A 20825-nucleotide genomic window follows, 5' to 3' on the forward strand; every position below is an offset into this window, starting at 1 on the left:
TCAGTGCAGTAAGGAGGAATTTACATTTGACTTCCTTAGATAAAATAGGAAATACAATGATCAAACAATATTCCAGTGTCTGTGCTAGTGACTGGGGCAGAACACCCCATTTGACCCAGTGAGAAGCAATTCAGGAAGAGGAAAGTGTTGGGTATATCCCCAAGTAGGGCGGGTCCACAGGGGACTAGGTAAAAAAATCAGGCTTAACCTGATGCAGCAAAATTGGCTAATGCAATTTAGAATTCGATTAAGATAATGCAATGGACGAGTGCTCAGAGACTGACCTGCAAGAACTACTTTTAGAAGAGATTCGTTCATCCCATTTGGATATTCTGTTTAGAAAGCCATTTCTTGTTCAATGAGGATAGGTTATTCCAAGAACTAAAAATAGTCATGCCACAGTACGGTGTGGACCCACCCCACCCCCCCCCCCCTCTACCCAGTCCTGGAGATTCAGGTTCTATGGACGGTAAACAGGGTATGAAAAAAATTGATGTAGCACTGTGAAGTCTTGGTTTAACGAAGGATGTTCAATGATGGAAAATAAAATGTAGCTTTAATTTAAATAATTATTCAGTTAGTGAGATACCACACTTGAAAATATTTAAGCTACTAACCAAGAGTACGACAAAAGTAGTAATATTCACGCTACATCTTTGGAAGATTGTTGCCAAGAGAATGGAGGTAGGGCATTGAGATCTCTAGTGTACCAATTATTTTTTTTCACATTCGATTAGGCATTGGGGTCCCTTGGAGGCCGAGTGTACCAAAGCACATTGAAAGATTTGATGCTTGGAAGACGACTGGTAGATCTGGGTAAAAATTATGAATGTGGCTTCAAGGGGTGGGCAGAAAGTCTCCCAACTGTGGTGTAAGTATTTCCCTTTTGGCGTTTGATGGATGCACTGGGTAACCCAGACAAAAAATGTGCATGCTGTACAGACCGAAGGATACAGAACGTATGTGGCATCATAATAACACCCATACATACATGGGAAAGCTATTTATGCAGCTTAGGCTCAAGGCCTCCCTCTCTGCTATCGAACTGCTAAGTGAGACAATGCGCCCAAGGCCAGACTCTGAAAGTGATCAGACCGATGGGACTCTTGCGACCACCGTATCACAAATTGAGACAGAAGGGGTTTCACTTTAGGTCAGAGCACAAAAACGTGTTCGGCGACACTGGAATACTGCACCTTCACTGAAGGAGACTGTACTAAGTTGCCATCGTGTTGTGGCCGGAAACAATACCCTTGCTCCCTAGATTTGCGAGCCTTGCTAAAACAGTGATGGAGAGCTGTTAGAAAGGCATCTGTGGGTTAAGAAATTTGGATTGCTAACGTCTTAGCATGGCTAGGTTCTATTTTATGGAGTGTGGTCTACACATTTTTAGGATGGAGTCAAAATGAATTGCAAGCTACCATCGGGCAGTAAAAAAAAAAAATAGTAATAATTCACTCAGCCAATCAGTTACACAGGGCAACATTGCCACTAGTGAAAATGAACTTTTAGCAAGTACGCAATGGTGTGCTGGGTGTATTCACATGTGTAGAATTGAGGTGGCAAGTGACTTTACGGCTGGGTAGAAGAGGTTGCAACTTTAAATGACCCCTCCCACGGTTATTCACATGCACCATGTATTTCCTCACAAGGAATCAATTAGCCAGCAGCTATTACAGAGTGCATGCCTTTAGTGTGCATTTCTAAGATGGTGTTATATTGTAATTACTTCAAATACAGAGTAATCATGACCGAAAGATAGAAACAGAAAGTGAGTGCGGCAAAAGGGTCATATGCAGGGGGGGGGCAAATCGAAGGGAAAAGGATAGATTAAGTGATAAGCAGAGGAAGACTGCGTGTGACGAAGCAGAAGGACCGCTTCTCAACAAACCCCCCCCCGCCCCCACTGTAGCGTTATGGCCACATGGTAGTGCTTTTGTGGGAGACAAAATGCTATTGTATGCACCCAAAAGCGTGGATGCAGTCAAGCTATTTATGTTGCACAGAAGCCAATAAGTAGAGCATTACTTAAAGACCAGAAAAAGATACTCCATAAAGAGAAGCCAATGTTAGGCACCCATTTCGATAGTGTGTGAAGGGACTGCATTTAAATAGATTATCAAGAAACTAACACCTGTAAGTCTTGCACAAAAGCAGGAGACAAGGCTCAATTGCCGTTAAAACGGAAGACCTACTCAAAGCAGGACTCAAAATGTGCACTTGCTGCTATCCATTGGTGAGCAATTGACTTGACTAGCAAACGGTGCGATGTGTGTGGGGGCTAAATGCAGGCAGAGGCACTTGCGCCTCGATAGTTGCTTGCACCTTAAATAGTTACCCCTAAATAGTGCCTGCGTTTTACTAGTGCATAAGGAGCATGTGAAAAAAAGCAGTTCTGGCTAAACTGCAATATGAAAAGGAAGAGCAGTGCGTCCAATTAAAGGAAACTGCTTACCAAACCAAAAATGGCTCAGATAAGATAGCCAGTTTACATGGAAGACAGATTTAAACCACGCAGGTTATCAAAGGACATGAAGCCAACGTATACCTCCCATTGTGTAGATTGCCACTTCTTGGGCGAAAGACTTGGTGGATGAGCGGGCAGCTCCAGATCTGGTGCAAACAGAAAACTAGTAACATAGGTTGACAGGGCGTGAAGGCCTACCAAGTAAACCTAGTTTTGACCACCAAAGGTTCAGTAGCGCCCCTTTGGGAGTGGGGACCACCTTTGTTTTTAGAAGAAAAATACGGTGCTTCTGTAATATTCGGTCGACACCAGAAGTCCTGTTGCATTGTGGATCTGTTAATATATAAAACAGTGAGACGGTGGCTGGGTAAACCCTTTGTGGCAAAACCATTAACTTTGTACTACTCTACTGCATCATTTCTTGTCATGAGATTGCAGGCTTTAATTCTTTGTATTGACCCAATTCTCTTTTTTTGTTCGTTTTATTGGTTCATTATAACATGTAACAGCCAAATTAAATATACAGCATAAATGTACAACAAGAATATATGTAAACAAAATCTCTAAATTCCAATACATCAAAATGTTCACCCATTGTCCTTCTGTTGAGACCACACACCTGCCTGCATCACACATTCTCAAATCGAAAGGGAGAGAAAACAAAACCACTAATCTATTTATTATGCAAAAAACGATTCACCCAGCCGCTGATAAACGCATTGCCAGTGTTACATTATCAGTAGAAACCCCTTTCCACAATTTACCAGGATCGGACAAAAGCATATGCATCCTTCATGGAAGCCACATTCACTGATCACATACAGTTTCACATAAACTCAACCCCATGTAAGCTTTTGGTGCACGTTGCAAATTCTGATATGTAGTGTTCAGGATCTCAAACATTAGCTGAATTAGATAAAAGAAATGAGACCCTCTACACAATAAACTCAATCTATATTACAAAATTAAGAACCTAGTGCTTGGTTAAAGAAACGGAAAGAATTCTTGATCTTAGAACTTCAAAAACGTAACTATGCATCAAGAATGTGACAGACTGAAAAAAAGCACACCAACTAAAGAGCCCCACTACTGCAACCACTGAAAAATAAGCTAGATTCAGAGCGTGTTATCGCCCCATCCACTAACTGGACAGAGCAAACAGTTTATCTGCAAGGATGAATCATAAGTACCACTCAATGAAGAGCACAGGCAGCAAGAGAAAATATAAGCCGCAGTATACCAGTGAAAAGTAAAGCACAGAAATGGGGTTCACAGTATCACTCTGCACCCAAGAACTATTGTCAACTCCTCTGGGTGAAAGGAACCCTTTCCTTGCATGCATACAGGATGAACACATGTTAGCACTTACAATATCCTGACAGATGTAGCCGATTGCCTCCAGCGTGGATTCCTTCATGGACTCTGTGCAGTTTGGGTTTGTTACGTTGGCTACCAGCTGTGGAATAAGCTGGGGCCACTGATCTACAGGGATCTCTGCACAAGCAATACCAGCCACGCATTGCGATGCAGAGCTGGGCCTGTATACCTCTGTACCCAGTGTCTGCAGGACCTGAAGAGAAAAGAAAATGGTTTCAGGCACTAATATTAGGCAGCGTTAGGACAGTTCAAATAAAGTTATGAGCACCGTAGAGACAAAAACACAAGAAATGGAGGCTGCTAAAAACAAAGCAAGTTGAAAAACAGCGGTTTGTAAGACCACCAGAGCCGCAAAACATGGGCAGAATACATTTCTTAATGCTGAAATGTCCATGCAAATGTTAACACTCATGGTTCTAAAGTACTGTGGAGCACTGCGAGAGTCGAAACCTTAAGGCACGATGCCATGGGCTTGCCAGGCAATTTCTGAACTTAATGGTGTCAGATGCACAATACCAAAAACAGGGGCCGATCCACCTCAGGGTTTGAAATTGAGGTGAGCAATTTAGCTCCCGCTTGTTGCCTAGAAGAGACTGGTTAGCTGGATACCAGCATCTACCAGAAGCTACTGGCTCCCCAGGCCAACTGATGCCACACAAATGCACCCATGTGAAATTAACTGTGCTTTTAGGACAATCTATGAATAAAAATGATGGCACGTCCATAACAAAGAATAAGGAATATTATAACACCCTAGCGTATGTTCCATTACGAGGATTGGTCAATCTGTACGCACTGGTATAGCCTGCAGATTGATTACAGCCCATAGTTCGGGCTGAAAGGAGTTGCAGAGCTGCGGGCGGGGAAGCATACAGAAGTGGACGTTGGTTTGCACGTGTATTCCGCAACGGAAAGAGTTAATGTTCAATTTCGAAATACACGTTCCTAGACCAACGTGTCCATGTAGGCTTCAAACTTTTTGACCCCGAGCCCCCCCTAAGAAAAATTTCTCCGGCCCAGGCCCCCCTATAAACATGGACTCCAAAATTGTACTCGGTTGCGAACGGTTATCACGCGCTGGAGTAGAATGGTGCCCCTAACGAATGAGTGAATGCCAAACACCACGTGGTTTCAAAATCATTGCTTGCAATGATTCAAATCAGATTAGGGGACTAATATTTGTGAACCAAGCATTCCGAATTGCTGTCACATACAACACGTAACAGAGACAGAGGCAAACACAGGCAGAGCGGGGTTAATACAGGCAGAGGCGAGAGCAGAGCAGTTTGTCCCCCGCTTGCCTCCATGGGCGTAATTTTAGAGGGGACAGGGGTCTTTGTCCACCCCCGCCTCTCCCCACCCCCCCCCCCCCCCAACTTTCATGGCACACCATTTTATCCCCATTCATTTAGCTGGGGAAACTTTTCAGTAGATGTCATGTCCCCCCAACATTTTCAGCAAAGGTACTCGACTGCTTGCCTCCTCTTCTGCATGCCCCCCAATGGGGGTCGCAGAGGGAGAGGGGCGCAGGGAGGACCGTTGCTGTATTAATAATGCAGCTCCCCCATGGCAGATTGCTGGACTCCAGCAATCTGCAATGGCGGAGCTGCGTTAATACAGCACCGGCAGAGCAGTTTTGGTCCCCTGCTCGCCTCCTCTCCTCCATGCCCTCTAATGTGGGGGTTGCAGAGGGAGAGGGGCGCAGGGGACCGGTGCTGCATTAATAAAAACACTGGCAGGGCAGTTTCAGTCCCCTGCTCGCCAACATTTGGACCCCTGCAGTAGACCGCAAAATATGAACGAAATAAGAAAGCTTGCACTGAGGGTGGGGTCTAATCAAAAGCAGTACCGCTTTGAGACAGAAAATGAAGTTTGGGGTGCAAGGCAGCCGGCGTTAGAAGTACTGAGCGTGAAATAGCTGGGGGAACGCAGAGTATCCCTTTGATGAAGAAAAAAAAAAGCTGCACTGCATACAATGCATATCCTACCCTTCACCGATGAGTGAGGTATGTTTTCCCAATGCTGACGTTTATCGCGAACAGAATAGTGAGGCAGAGTTCCAGCTCCCATTGGTGTCTTTTGCATTGTACCCATAACACTTATGTTCATAAACTTTTGCAAAGTTTTAGTGTACGCACCACTCATGGTTGGTGAAGGATTTAATTATAAACAGTAACACGCATGCTGGTGTTTTAAGAACTTGTTAAACTAATGTTTCTTATTGTATAAGGTTTGTAATAAGCCCGTAACAGCACATGCAGGCTCCTTCTGCCATGCCCCGGGCAGAACGACGTTCTGCAGGTCTGGCTAGGCACTGGCATTCTAAGGAATTAATGAGAGCGCGTGGTCTTGGGCCGCTCATTGGGAATTGTTTGGATGAGACTCCCTCCACCTTTCCAAACCCAGCAAGCATTGCTTAAAAAAAGGCTGTACATTTTAATTCCAGGCTGAAGTTGATGCAACGGACTTACAAATGGCCATGAGCTGAGTAGAAGGGCTGGGATGCCTTAAGTGGATCTAAATGTGTGACACGAGGAAAGCAATGTATTATATAAAATCATTGAAACTGAAGAACCCCAAAAATATTGGACAGTGAAGGGATGCGCAAACAGGAAACTACTAAATCCAATTGGTGAAAAGCAGTGGCTCCAACATATAAAAATGTTACATCAGCGGGATGAAGCAGAAGAAAGTATTGTGGCACGGGCTGAGCGTTGACAGACATTTCCTACCGTTTGAGGAGGAATGAAATAGCCATGATTGGAAAGTTAAAAGCATCTAAAGCTCTATGTCCAAGTGGCCCGCCTAGTATGGTCGTAAAGAAAAATCCAGACATCTGGGGGTGAATAATGGAAATCCTATTTTGAAAAGATGTCTGCAGGTGTAATCCCATTATCTTGGCAAACCTCAATATTAATACCAGTTTACAATAAGGAAGCCACAGTGAGCCCAGTAAATAAAGGCTCTTGGCCATGTTCGATATTACCGATAAATAGTTTTAGTTTGTTTTTCTGCAGGACACTTGCTGGATGACTTTGAAGCTGGCTTTAGAGCCGAATCAGCGGCTGTTAATATAAGGCTCATGGATCTGGTCTAGATTTAAGAATTCCAGAGGGTTTAGGCTTAGTTTGTTGACTTTAGGACTGCATTTAACCATCATTAGGCAAAAATGACATCTTCAGCTAGAGAAACACAGCTGCCCTAAAGGTCTATTAGATTTCATAAGACTTCTATAAAGCAATACCTCTTAGATTGGAGGGAGATGGTGCTTGATCAGTGTAAAGGCTGGAGGGGGGTCTGTATTCCTGCCCTCTATATAGCAGAGTAGAAGCACAGAGCAGCCCAGCCAAGATTCTCTACGTGCTAGCAACGGACGAGCAATCCAGGCTTAAGCTCTCATGAGGTGATGCAGGCTGGTTCTCAAACCCCCACAAAGGAATGTCCACATACTATGTAAGGCAGAGGTCTTCAAACTGTGGGGCGTGCCCCCCAGGGGGCGCGGCCGCATCCCAGGGGGGGCACCAAAGCCCAGCATGAAATGCAAAAAAGAAAATGCATTTTTTTATTTTTTAGATTGGAGGAAGTGGGAAGGGGCAGCTCACATGGTCAGACTGGGCCATAAAACGGTCTTAGGCACCAATGAAAAAAATTGCCAGCAGTTGCAAATGGATATTCAGTGTTTAGTCACAGACTGAATAGTACCCAAGGGGTTGTTGTTTGTTCAAATGAAAACAAATGGTGATATTTAAAGAATATTTATTCAGCAACAATAGTCAAACTACTATCTGCATAGTGAAGTAACTCCTCAAACTGGCCCACATTTGCCAAAAAAGTGGCCCATTTTTACTGGCCTACACTAGCATTTTGCATTTTTTGGTACAGTCATTTCCCTATTGCCCTATAGGCCAGTCCAAGCCTGCCGGCTCATCCATAATGGGTGAGGGGGCGTCCACCCACTGGACACCTCACCCATTATCGAGGAGCCAGCCCAGTGAAACACTGAGCACTCCCTCAGCTGCTTTTTTCAGCTGAGGGTGTGCTACTGGGCTGGCTGAACTGTCAAAGGGAAACTGTTTGCCTTTGACAGTTTATTTCCCCAGCCGCACATGATCACTGAGCCATGCAACGCTGGGGGTGTTTTGCTTCGCCAGCCTTACATAGCTCATTGGAAATGCTGGCTGGGGTACTGCATGTATGTGCAAGGGGGTGCTCCTGCGCCTCCGCGCACATATGGGCAGAGCAACCTGGAGCGGGGCATTTTAGCAACTACGCAAGGTATGTTTATGGCAATTTATTTTTTATTGATGTGTGTATGCTTGTGTACTGTGGTGGGAGCAGGATGGGCAGCAGCACTGGGATAGTGGTGGGGAGAGCCCAGGGTCTGTACTGGGAGTAGGGTGCGGTGACGGCACGCAAAAGTTAATAGCGATTCTACATACTGTCCATCTGGCACTTTGGGGGTGGGGGGCCGGGCCGGCCCGCCCAAACTTTGCTCAGGGGGGGCCCAGGCCAAAAAAGTTTGAAGACCACGGATGTAAGGTGATAACAGTTATAAGGTTCAATATATACACAATTTGTACTCTAGCAATTCTAATATAGTAAATAAGTACTAGGTCTATGAGGTACCACAGTTCACCCCTGGCTCTTTTAAAATGCACCAACTGCTGACATTATCAATGGCATACAAATCAAACAGTAATGTGAATCAACAATAGACATAGGAAGGAAGACGTTAAGTAAACAATGGCGGAATACTTTGCCCCTACCAAAAACAGTTATGTGCGAGGATGCCCTCCCCCACCGGAGCAAACCGGAAATGAAGTGTATGAACAAGCCCAGTCCATAGAAGTTTGTTTCCTGCTGAAATTGTTCTGCTACCCCAACGTACCTGGTTTAGCAGAGTTCTTCGACGGATCCCTCTTGAGTGGACTCCCTTAAAAGCAGGAGCCATGGTCGTCAAGATTCCTACAAAGAAATGTGAAACCTGTTGTTGAGGGAGCAGCTTAGACCTTCGTGCTGCTCGTCGACGATCAGTCGTGGGCGTCCTGTGAAGGTGAGGTGTGCAGTGCGACTGGAGAGTTTATTGCTGCAAAGCAGATTGATGAAGAGCATAGGCCAAGCAAGGTAGTCAGGTCGCCTGTGATCAGCACTTCTGATCTTCATCTGCGTCTTTGTGGACTACAGATGGCAGGAAACCCAACGGCGGATTCTCTGCCGCCAACGACTTCACTTTCTCCAGCCGTGATGGCAAGGAGTCCTTGAAAAGTGTCTTAGGCAATGGGGTGTTGCAGCACCGGTCGACGAGGTTACAGCAGTGCTCCGAACCTCTGTCGACACTGATGGTTGTCGACAGGCTTCGATGTATCTCGGCAGACCCCAATTCTGGTCGACAGCTGACTTGCAGGGAACCTTGATGAAGATCAGCTTCTGCACGATGTCCCCTCGTAGCTCAGAGAGATCTCCTAGCCAGGTGCTCTCCATCAGTCCTTGAAGACTGCAGATTTCGGATTGCGAAGGAAAACAGCAGCAATAGTTCTTCCAGATGCGCTTAGAGGATAAGCAGCTTCAAGTTTCAACTTCAGCTTCTGATCATTTCTGGTAAGTGAGAGGTCCCCAGATATACTCATTCACACTGCTGAGCCAAGCTCAGGCAGCCAATCATTCAGAAGGGCATTCATGCAGGCAGGCAATCAGGCTCACAGTGCATTCAGGCCATTCACTATCACCCAGACACCCATAACAAGGAATGTGGATTGGGGCAAACACCCAGCCGTTCAGCACACCACACTGCATTCATGTCACGTGCTGTCTCATTCTTTGAGACACAGATGCCAGACACCCATAACATAAGTGCATATTGGTCACACACTCATTTACCCAGGTCCCATCCCAAGGGCATACCCACAACATAGTCACTGGGAAGGCTCCAGCCAGTCTGGCCTGGACTTCCCCCACAATATCACATAGAACTTCCACCCAACAGTCAGGGGAAGGGACAGAGTCAAGGCTTCCCAGGACTTGGGAAAACAAGTTAACAGTTAATAGGAACCAAGAGACCACAGGGCCATCTCTGCTCCTATCAGGAATCAACTGATTCCAATGGCAGGGCATTCCAAAATGGAGGATACTCAGAGCACCTTTTCAATTCAGCATGGAGCCGCCACCAGCCCATACCCTGCTGTGGACCACACACGTGCGCCCAAAAACACTAGGGCGTACAGGGTTTTACCCCTCCACCCCCCCAGGGTCTATTCACCACAACCAAAAAGAGGAAGAGCTGCACTGCCACATGACTCATGTGCCGAAAACACAGAACACACATAAGGGAGTACAGGACAAGGACATGGAGGCCCTGTCCCTCCAATGCATTTCCAGCATCACAATGAGCCCTTGTTCATACAACTTATGGTATTAGACAGGTATGTGTTTTAGCACCCCCTCCATCTTGTCTGGCGGTCTTTTCCTTCTTTAAGGTATGTGCTGAATCACCCGCCTAAAGTAGGCAATCAACACGTTATACGACTTTCCTACAGTGGGGATTTTTCTTGACCACGCTTTGTTTTTCCCACCACACTAAGAGTGCACTTATGCTATGCATGCAGAAGAGAATCATCTTATTAACAATTAAAAAAAAAATTCTTAAAAACGCAGATGTTACTGGAGGCAGAGGTTCGATGGCAAAAATTGATTAAACCAGTTAAAAATATCTAGGATTTGAATTTAGCACCCCATCTCAGTATCCAGATTGCGTTGCGGCTAGATACCGGAAAGCAATGCAATTAACTATTAATAATTAAATTAACTATTAATAATTACATTTTCTGATCAAAAGGTTTTCGTTGCAGAGGGCTATTCAACTCCAGTGTTTGTGCTGCCATCTAGTATGGACTTGATTGAAAGTATGGATTTGACTGATCTAACTCAGCTCACTATCGAGGGCAGATTTTGGAAATCAATATTGGGGCTACTGTTTTATATTCCCAATGAGATAGGAATGCGGCCTCATCTCTATGGAGACTATGGTCAAGATAAGAATGGGAATTCTATACATTAAGGCCATGTGCAATCCCAAAAGCTCTTTTTTGAGAGCTATTAGAGATGAGATTAAGACGGGAGGCCAGATACAATTGCTTATAAGAAAAGTAAGGATTTCTTTGTACTTGCTGATTGGAAGTAGAGTTTTCACAAGTTAAAAAGTGGATTTAAGAAAAAAATAAAATAAGGGACTGGTGTCGCAATTTTGATGATCTGACTGGGTTAAGATTAACAGATTTTAATCACCTCATACCATTTTAGAAAACCCCAACCTTATCCACCTCTGTCCCCCTCCTGCATTACGCCACTTTTTACTGCTTTTGAGAATAAAATCGGCTGCCTCTTGTCACGGCTCCTATACTGAAACTACCTTTAGAAAGTAGATTGAACACATTAGAAACTGCTAGACATGTTTTAATTTAATGTTGTATCCTTGGTGCTCTATATAGTCGTCACATGGGGCCATTCGTGTACGATTTGGATTCAATCAAGTATGTCATTCTGGATCTACTGTCTCAACTCGATGAATGTTAAATTGTACGTTTTCGAGTTTGGACTAGTGCACTTTCCAAATTATATTAATTGCATTTATTATGGTATGCATTCAGTAAGGATTTGTATATATGTTATTATATTTTAATGTTTCTATTTTTTGAATATGTGAAAGAACATTAAAACTGTTGGCAAGCGGTTCATCTCCAATACGGTATGGTATCCATTACATGTTTGCATAACGCGGATTTTCTATGCGTTCATCAAGGTGACATTTACATTTGGGTAGCTATTTAAAACAAACAGTGTTTGTATCATTCGCCGGTCCGATAGCACAGCGAGTAGAGCGCTCGGTTTGACATCTGTTCAGAGCATGCCACCTTCGAATCCCGGCAGGGCCCAACTCAGCCTCTCATCTTTCCGAGGTCGGTTGAGCACCAAACACTGTGGGTAATAATAAGCAGCACTCAGGTACCTGAGGGTTCGTAGCGCTATATAAATGCTAAAATTATTAAGATGACAAGGGGTCTGAAACTTAGAAGAACCCTTACCACAAGGTGTGCTGTTTAGGGCCGACGGGAGTTGCAGGTTTAGAGTAACAACAATTTGTGCCTCTTGGGGGAAAATGTAAAGTGAGAACTAACGCCCCGCAGCATTCCCCGCCTCCCTCGGACCCATGCTACTCATTTTGGAGCATCGATAACATAAGACACTTTAAACTGTAGTAGGTCATAATCTGGCATATTGGCTGAAGTGTTTTTATTAGAAAACCACAATGCCCAAGCTGTCCTAAATCGAAGATTCTCTGCCCTAGACTTTTGTATCCATTCCCTACAGAGCACTTCACATGATTAACCGGCAACCAAAAGAAATGCTCTCTTGGTGACCCGGTTGAGTAGACCATGCATGGATTCAAACCAGTTGCTTGCAGATCATACATAGATGCAGCAATGAGCACTCAACACAGAGCATACCACGGCATTTGTTAATGCATTGGTTCTTCAGGGCCAGTGCTTATAAGATGAATGTAATGGGCCGCTCAGACATGTGCCAGCCTGCACTTCCCAAGTTCATGTCAGCTCTTAATCCTTCTGAGAATGATAAAAGTACTAAAACATTTGGCAGTAACAAGCAGGCAGAGGCAGGCATGAAGCGCTATACGTACAAATATGATATAATACCGATACGGGAAAATCAAAACGGTAGGCCTCAGAAACCTAAACCACCAAGCCCATGCTAAAAGGGAAGCCCTGGGATTTCATGGTTCATAACCCTAGATAGGTTAAAAGACGACATGTTGTGCAATCACCAGTCTCCAGATTCACACTACAAATCATTTGACGTTAAGTGTAAAGTGTACTGAGGGACTCATCAAAATATCTATGGCCTCCACACAAAAAGGGAAGGATTTTGCTGGCGCGTCTATGTGGTGCCACTGAAGCAGTGCAAAAACAAGGGCGCCCTCGCGAAGCTAGGCCAGAGCCACCTCCCTAGCATTCACTGTTTTTTGGCAAAGTGTTTCAAGGAGCATTGGGAAAAAGCTATACGGCAGTTAAAGCACAAATATATTTACACAAAAAAAAAAGTTCTGGCGTGCTTCTGGTGTGGCATGCTATGCATTACCTCCCCAGAGATGGTGTATTCTTACTGCGTGATGCCCAGAAACTGCTTTTACCTCCTGCTCCTCAAATCCGTATTGCGATTCCTATTCCGGAGAACACTGCACATTATCTTTGGTGATAGACTTGAGGTGCAATCCTTACTGAACTGGAAATTATGCCAATATTTAACCATCTACCTTAATGCGTAGATTAGCAGATCATTGAACCAACACTAAAGCAAACATGAAAAGCTAGGTGTGGGTGGCCGGGGGGGATTGTACCCCATAACCTGACAAAATACTTACATAAGTCTTGACTTCGCTGCGAGCGTTGGCATCGATTGCTAGCCATCTTTGCTGGTACTGCGCCTTGACGTCCGCGTCCTTGGATGTTAACGAATTTTTGATCTGCAAGCCAGATGCAATTCTGGCAACCTGGCTATTGCCGGGGTTCGCAAGGACCTTTGACAGTTCCACCAAGAATGTTGGCTATAAAGAAAGAATGCGTACATGAATGAGCCCAGACACCAGATACGTATTGTTTCAAGCATAACGAGCTCAACCATCCACGCCTTTCAATGGCATCCTAAAAAATGCTTGACAGTACAAAAACAGTGTGCCTCGCACCCCCGATGGTTAAAGTAATACTAGAACCTAGATTGTCACCCTCCAAAAGTGATGATTCCCTACTTAATGATTCATGAACCCACTGCGGCTTATCCAAGTTAAAACACGTCCCCTGCCTAATTTACAGATTCACAATAGGCTGTTCCTGAACACGGGTAGTCCCCTGCATCCTCTGCTTCCCATGCCCATCTTTATACTCCCAATCGCTCGCTCCCTACTTCTCAACCTTCCATCGCCATTATTCGAAACAAACCAGTCGCCCCACAACACCCCCTTTTGCTCTTTTAACATCCAAGATCAAGCGTTGGTGACTTACTCCTGGATCCAGAAATCTTACACTCTGCAATCAATCCTTGCTGACCCCTCTTCCTTTCCCAGTTCCCACATGGCATTGGCCCGACTTTTTTCTTTTTTTTTTTTGCGTAGACTTACTTTCGTCCCGCCTCCCCTGTGCTCTGATTGGGTGCACCATGCCTCCCTATTGGCCCAGCTGCTGCCGGCTTATCATTCCCCGTGAATCCATTGGTTGGGCCACCTCCCTAAAGCTTTCCCGCTGAGGCCTGGCCAGCAGGAGAGGGAGTATCAAAGCTACCCCACTTCTTCCCGGTCACAGTAAAACACCACTCCCCCCACCCCCCACGCCAACCGTTAACGTAACCCGCACCCGATCCTCACCAGGTTCTCCTGCGCCGCCTGCTCCAGGAACTTCTGTGCTGCCTCTAACTCCGCACGGTCTGCAGGGAAGAGACAGGGTCAGAAAGGAACCCAAGATAAAACCACTCCCTCTCCCGAAAAGATGATCATCCCACCCCAGGATCCCACAGATGAGCTGCCAGGACTTCTCCTCCTGCCCCAGAAAAGACAGTGCCACCAAGGAGAAAGAGACAGTTAGGAAGAACTGTGAGCCCCCCACCTACATGCTTAAAGGAAGTGAAAAATAATTATAACGAATCCCGACATTTCACCCTCTCCCCCAACACTGTTCTCCCCCCCCCCCACAAGGCCTGTCACGGACCTGTCACACTTACCATACCAACCCACCGGACTATTACCCTTCCACTACCTGTTCACCCAGCCCGTCACTCACGTACCGGGTGACACGGTCTTCTCCAAGATGGTGATTAGCTCCATGGCTGCGAAGTATCAGCACTAACCGGGTTGCAACACCTTAATCTAACCCCGGTGCCGGTGTGTCCCTCCGCGGGAGGCGGCAGTAAGTCCGCAGGGATGGGCAAGCCGAATGGGCTCTCGTGCTGGCGGTAGCCCCGGCGGAGGGAGACACAGGAGGGAAGTGACGTTTGAGGCGGGTGAAGGCAAAAGCGCAGGCGGCGGAGGGATATGAGGCCGCGTGCTGATTGGCCCACCAAGGGCGGGAGAGACTGAGGCAGCGCGAGGACAGGTCTGCGGCGCGAGCCGGTACCGATGAGCATTGTGGGAAAAGGGGGCAGGTGACGGTACGTCAGAGGGAGGAGTGAACGTGCGTGCCTGGAGCGTGCGTCAGTGCAGAAGGAGCAGGAGAGGTGCTCTAGCAAAATGTGTGGATGTCTTCATTGGTGATTTTAACATATGTTTGAACGAGAATTCAGAAAGCATGCCCTGTCGCTTTCTATGTGATTCACGACCTTGTATCTAAAAACATTTTTTACTGCCCCACGCAAAGACGTAGCTCTCAACCTTTTTTGTCACCGATGCGGGTGAAACAACCGATATTTTTTGTTGTTGGGCGGAGTGAGCGCAAATTGAAGTGAATGGGTGTAAGTAGGGGATTGGCAAGTGAGACAGCTGATTGTAAGGCTGGTGACGTTGTTGTTACAAATTCATCTTTTATTGTCCACTGTCTCACATGAAGCTTAATAGCCACAACAAAGAAAGTGAAAGCTTATCGGTGCCGGCTCGATAGACTTGAGTCTGTAGCTGTTGCCTGTATTTCCCTTTGGCTTTCTTCTGTACCCGCTGCTATGGCTCATTTAGCGAGACTGCGCCTGTGTTAAGTATGCGCCAGAGTCTCCGGGCTCCATGGCGGGTGTGTGGATGCTTTTGGAGGGTGACACCAGCCAAAAGTGGGTGAGTTGAGAACTTTGAGTAAAATCGGAGAGACCGTAAAAGTACAATGGTTGATTGTTACTTCCTGTAAAACGGCGTTCGTGGCATGAATTGAAAGCGCCGTTCAGATGTCCAGTTCGAATTACCGATTGAGGATATGGAGTTCAACAAGCATGCACATGGGTAAAACTTAATTGTGCCACACAGACCGTGGACACTTTTCTTTCATTAAAACGTAATTGTGCCAAGATACCTGGGCAGAACTTGATTTGCCTGCAAAATCACTAGACACTCGCTTGTTCTAAAAACTTTTAGCGCAGGTCCAGAGCATCCCTGGTCAAATCGGCTCAGTGGCGTAGTATCAACATTTGGGAGAGGGGATCTGGCTGACAGTCTGTGGAAATCCCCAGGCCTCCCACACTCCAAGCTCCACCTCACCATTCTAAGAGGCCCCTGCATAAACTCAAGCAGTCAGTACAATCATACCAGGATACCACAGGCAGATTACCCTGCGGGCTCTGGACACCCTCCCTCTGAGCCCAGGAGGCTGAACAGCTATTACGACTTCCTTTGACAAACTATATGCATCTTTCAGCACAATTTAGAAGATGTTTACTTTCACAAGAAGATGCTAATCTAATAATTGGAGGCATGGGCTGTCTAAAAAGTTAAATCTTAGCCATGTACCCCCAGGACAAAGGCAATCTCCTGGGCAGACGTTTGTCCTCTGTCACTAAATGTTTACTGCTGGTGCCACTTTAATGATGGTTTAAAAGTATTTTTTTAATTGTGCACTAGCGAGTGCTGTTCCACTGCATTCTACTGCGTATCCCGTTTTCATCCCTCACCTTGTGCTACTCCAGCTCTACACGCTTCTAGCTACAGAGATTTAGCTAAAATTATCCTGGACTTGAGAAGTGCAGTGGAAAGCCACGCCTTCTTTACCCAGTGTCCACCATAAAAGCAGGCGCCCATGTTCCTCGGGAGAATGCACCGGCGAGTGCTGTTCCGCTGTGTTCTACTGCGTATCCTGTTTTCATCCCTCACCTTGTGCTACTACAGCTCTACACACTTCTAGCTACAGAGATTTAGCTAAAATGATCCTGGACTTGAGAAGTGGTACACATAAGTTTGTAACTGAATTCGACTATCGCAAAAGAGACTTCTACAAGCAGATTTTCATTTTTCTATTACAGCAGTGGCAAGCCACGCCTTCTTTACCCAGTGTCCACAATAAAAGCAGGCGCGCGTACACATCAGAGAGTGCAGCGGCGAGTGCTGTTGATTGATGCCTGGCGCTCGTTTGCCCACCCCCTAGCTCTGCAAATCATCGTTGTGTGATCAATCTAATATCGCCTGGTCCGTGCTGTCACAGTAAGTTATTGTGCAATGGCAGTTTATACGCTGACAACTGCAATGCCGTAGATAGCAGCTTCAACCTTTGACCAACCTATAAGCCTGGAAGTGTTTTAATGTGGGGGGGAGCCATGCAGGGTGTGACAGGTGACAGTAATGACAGTGCCATAATGAAGAGGCCAACCAAAAGGTAAGGTGGAAAAACGTTGGCCACAAGCTTTATTGTACTTAAGCTATGGTGTGAAAGAAAACCAACCATAATAAAACATAATGAGAAAACATAACACAAAAATTTGGGGGTCAGGTGAGCGGGGACCCTACTCCCACGTAGGGCCAACTCGAGGCTGATCCCTGCTGCCCTTCATACAAAAAGCTTGTGACGTTTGGTGGACCCAGCGTGTGAGCTGTGTCTGGTGTATCATCTTTGACTTTGCAGTTGACCTTCCTCTGCATTCTTCTTGTTTTTTGACAAAAAAAAGTCAAGTGTGGCGGCTATTTCGATTCTATTGGAATCTGTAGGGCCTGAGGAAATTCATGATCCTATAGTTCCCGATCTGACGGAGGTGCCAATCTAGGATTTTTCACCCAATGCCACGTAAGAAAAAAGCATACTAATGTATCGCAATCTAAAAATTCAAAAAAGCAAAAAATCATCCTCCTGCAGAAAAAACATCTAAGCTTACAGCCAAGAAATGTATTGACCATCTAACAACGCCTGCTCGAACCGGGCCAAAAAAACAGCAACCAGAAAAATCTACAGCACAGCCTCTCAAGGATACTGATGGTGACGCCCAAGTTTGCTCTGGCGATGCCTCCCAAGTCAGAGCAGTATATAGGGGCCATGAGTCCCCTCATGCTATACATGAAACGCATCATATTGTTGCTTCTACCTCAGGCACAAGTGTTGGAAATGTGGAAGCCAATGCAGAGCTTATGAATTTATCCACATACTCCGTTTCTTCACTCCCTCAGATAGAGGCCATTTATGATAGCCTTCACTATCCACATCCTTCACTACAGCCCCCTCGCAACACTTTTATTAATAATGCACCTGATGATTTCCCCAACTTTTGAACTATGGTACAAAAGAGAGCACACAAATCCAACGAGAATGAGTCCCTGCATCCACAAAGCAACGGACATACTCATTACAACAGTCGACTTCATTCCTCCATTCAGACTCGCCCCTCTGCGAATCGACAAAACGCTGTTGATTCCCCAGGAACAAATTCAAAGCTATGAATCGGTTGCTGTCAATGGCAGATTGTCACTCGCAGTGTTAGACAGGCAGTGGAATGATCCCTTTCAGAATAGAACTACACTCCTCACTGTCTTTCATACTATTCCTAAGCTAATACACATAGTCTGATGATATAAAAAACTACTATCAGCTTTACTGCTAGTGACAAATTCAATACAGCAGAACTGTATATTCTGTCTCAAATTGTCATACTTTGGCAAATGAGAGATACTCTCCTACAATGTGGTTTTCAGTTGCAAAAAATTACAATTAAATCACGCTTGCATCAACACCATAGTGAAACCGACAGAAAGCCTATCAACACCCCAGACCATCGCAGATGCAATTCTAATACTCCCAGGCACCAAGAAGAAAAGCGCTTCACGTTTTAATAGGGATAACATACAGCAATGTCAGCCCTTATCTGTTAACTATTCTACCACTAAAGAACGCCAATACTGTGAAGTGCGATTTTTAAAGATAACTCACCCAGCCCGGTCAAGTCAAAGTGGTCCTGGCTCACAAAAGCTTTAAATCACACGAACTGCATGTCTGCACCATGCATTGCTTGACTCCCAATTTTTCACCATGGCGGTATGGAAGACGAGAGGATTCTCTCATTTGTTGAAGCCAAAGACTAATCTTTTAGGCAGGTACAGTATCATCCCCCTTCAAGAGACGTGGATCACGGCCCAGCCAAAATGGCCTAATTTTGAAATAGCTTGGATTCCGGCAACAAAACAATCCAAAGGTCGCCCTACAGCGGTCTTGCTGACAGCAGTTTAACTCGATTCCCAGGTTCATGTTGAGCCATGGGCATCTCCATATCCGGGGATCCAATTAGTTAAACTAATAACATCGAAAAGCCTTTCTCCGTTTGGTCCTCAAACTGCTTTGCTAAATATTTATTGGAATCCGGCTGCCATTCTTGAAGCCACCTTTTTGAATTACGTTTAACAAATGTTACATGTTCTTGCCCTGGATGGACAATCTTGTCAAACAATCATAGTGGGAGACCTTAATATCAACTGTCTACCTACTACTCTCAAACCTTGTTCATTGCGAGCAGCAAAATCGATTGCGTTAATGGAAGATAGAGATTTCACAATTTTAAATGGGACTGTTGCGGTTGATGTTCCACCTGCACCCAAATGGGCTCGAAAGGTGTCGCATGCCACCCTGGACTATGTTTACATCGCATCCCATGCAATGAACCAATTGACATCTTTCTCAGTGATGTCCAATGACTGTAGCGACCACAATACTTTAGAAATAAAATGGATTGTCCCAACTACTAAACCATGTGTGCTCTTTAATACCCCACTTTCTCTTAATAATGGAAGAAACAGAATTAAATGGTCGATGTCAAAGTTGGAAAAGTTCAACTTCACACGCTTTTCAATCAAAACGCGCCCCAGACAGTTCTTGAATATACAGATACGCTTAAGTTGATCACTGAAGATTCCAACCATAATAGCCGTCTGTTGTTCAAACACAAACATCAATATGATCCAGCCATGGAAGCATTGAAGTCCCAATTCCAGAAAAGGCGGAAAAAATATTCCTCAGTGTATGACAAGATAGAGAAAGCAAACGCTTGTACGCGATATAGAAATGCAGTAAAACAGTTAAAAATTAAAAGAAGACAAAAAGATGGAGAAGCCATGCTAACTATTTCCAGCAAATCAACTGCCCGAATCAGGAATTTATTTAAAAATGCTCCCACTAGTGGAGAGTCGTCACTGATGCTTAACACGATAAGCGCACAAGCATGGACGACTCACTTTTCCATGCTATTTGCCAGTCCGGAATTGCACCTGTCAACTCCGCACATTCCAACTGTTGGCGCTACTCTTATTGAATATGACCTCTTGGACATTGTCACTATTATTAAAGACTTAGCTCGTTTCGTGCGCCAGGACCCAATATTTTAACACACTTGGCCCTTAAACGTCACCGAAACGAATGTGCCACGATCCTGGATGTTATTTTTAGAAATATACTCGAAACAGGTGCTATTCCAAAATCATGGAAGGAATCAATCATCATTCCAATTTTTAAGAAGGGCAATCGTAATGATCCAGCAAATTATAGGTCGATTGCCCACCTGGATATTTCAGGTAAGGTTATTGAATCTGAAATGGATCTGAGTTGCAGGTTTTGCAGGGATCCTGCTCAAGGGGAGTCACTCCAACACCTAACTGTGGAATGCTCAGGGTTGACTCAAAAAAGAAAAAATGTTTTTCTATACAACTTTGCCAATTCAGAATTCTCACGAAAGACATAATGTGGTCGAACATTTTAAATGCAACCGCAATCTCATTTAATATTGCCAATGTGAATTATCTTCTTGCATTGAACCTTCATGATAGCGCTGTTGTGCATAGGTGATTGAATATAATTGAGATGATTCATTATTAAGTATGCACTCCATTATGCAGACGATTTATATACCGAGTTGCATTAATGAGACATGTTCAGTGTTGTCTGCCATGTGTATTGTCTGCCATGTGTATGACGTGGTCTTGAAATTGGAAGTTTTTGACTGTTCTTTTTACTAATAACCATGATATGATGATGTTTTTATG

The 20825-nt window shown here is 45.0% G+C and overlaps 1 protein-coding gene across 1 annotated transcript in view; it reads right to left on the minus strand.

The window, feature by feature from the left end:
• Window positions 1-14980, minus strand: part of KPNB1 (karyopherin subunit beta 1) — a 182191-nt gene extending 167211 nt beyond the window's left edge. Inside the window, exons 1-4 of the mRNA XM_069634658.1 lie at window positions 14690-14980; window positions 14274-14332; window positions 13278-13460; window positions 3837-4037 (exon numbers count right to left, since the gene is read on the minus strand). Coding sequence (XP_069490759.1) covers window positions 3837-4037; window positions 13278-13460; window positions 14274-14332; window positions 14690-14729 — 483 coding nt within the window. The 5' untranslated portion in view covers window positions 14730-14980. The remainder of the gene's footprint in view (window positions 1-3836; window positions 4038-13277; window positions 13461-14273; window positions 14333-14689) is intronic.
• Between the last annotated feature and the right edge of the window lie 5845 nt (window positions 14981-20825).

The sequence above is a fragment of the Ambystoma mexicanum genome, chromosome 13 (genome assembly GCF_040938575.1).
Source record: "Ambystoma mexicanum isolate Mex_15411 chromosome 13, UKY_AmexF1_1, whole genome shotgun sequence".
In the NCBI taxonomy this organism is placed as follows: Eukaryota; Metazoa; Chordata; class Amphibia; order Caudata; family Ambystomatidae; genus Ambystoma; species Ambystoma mexicanum.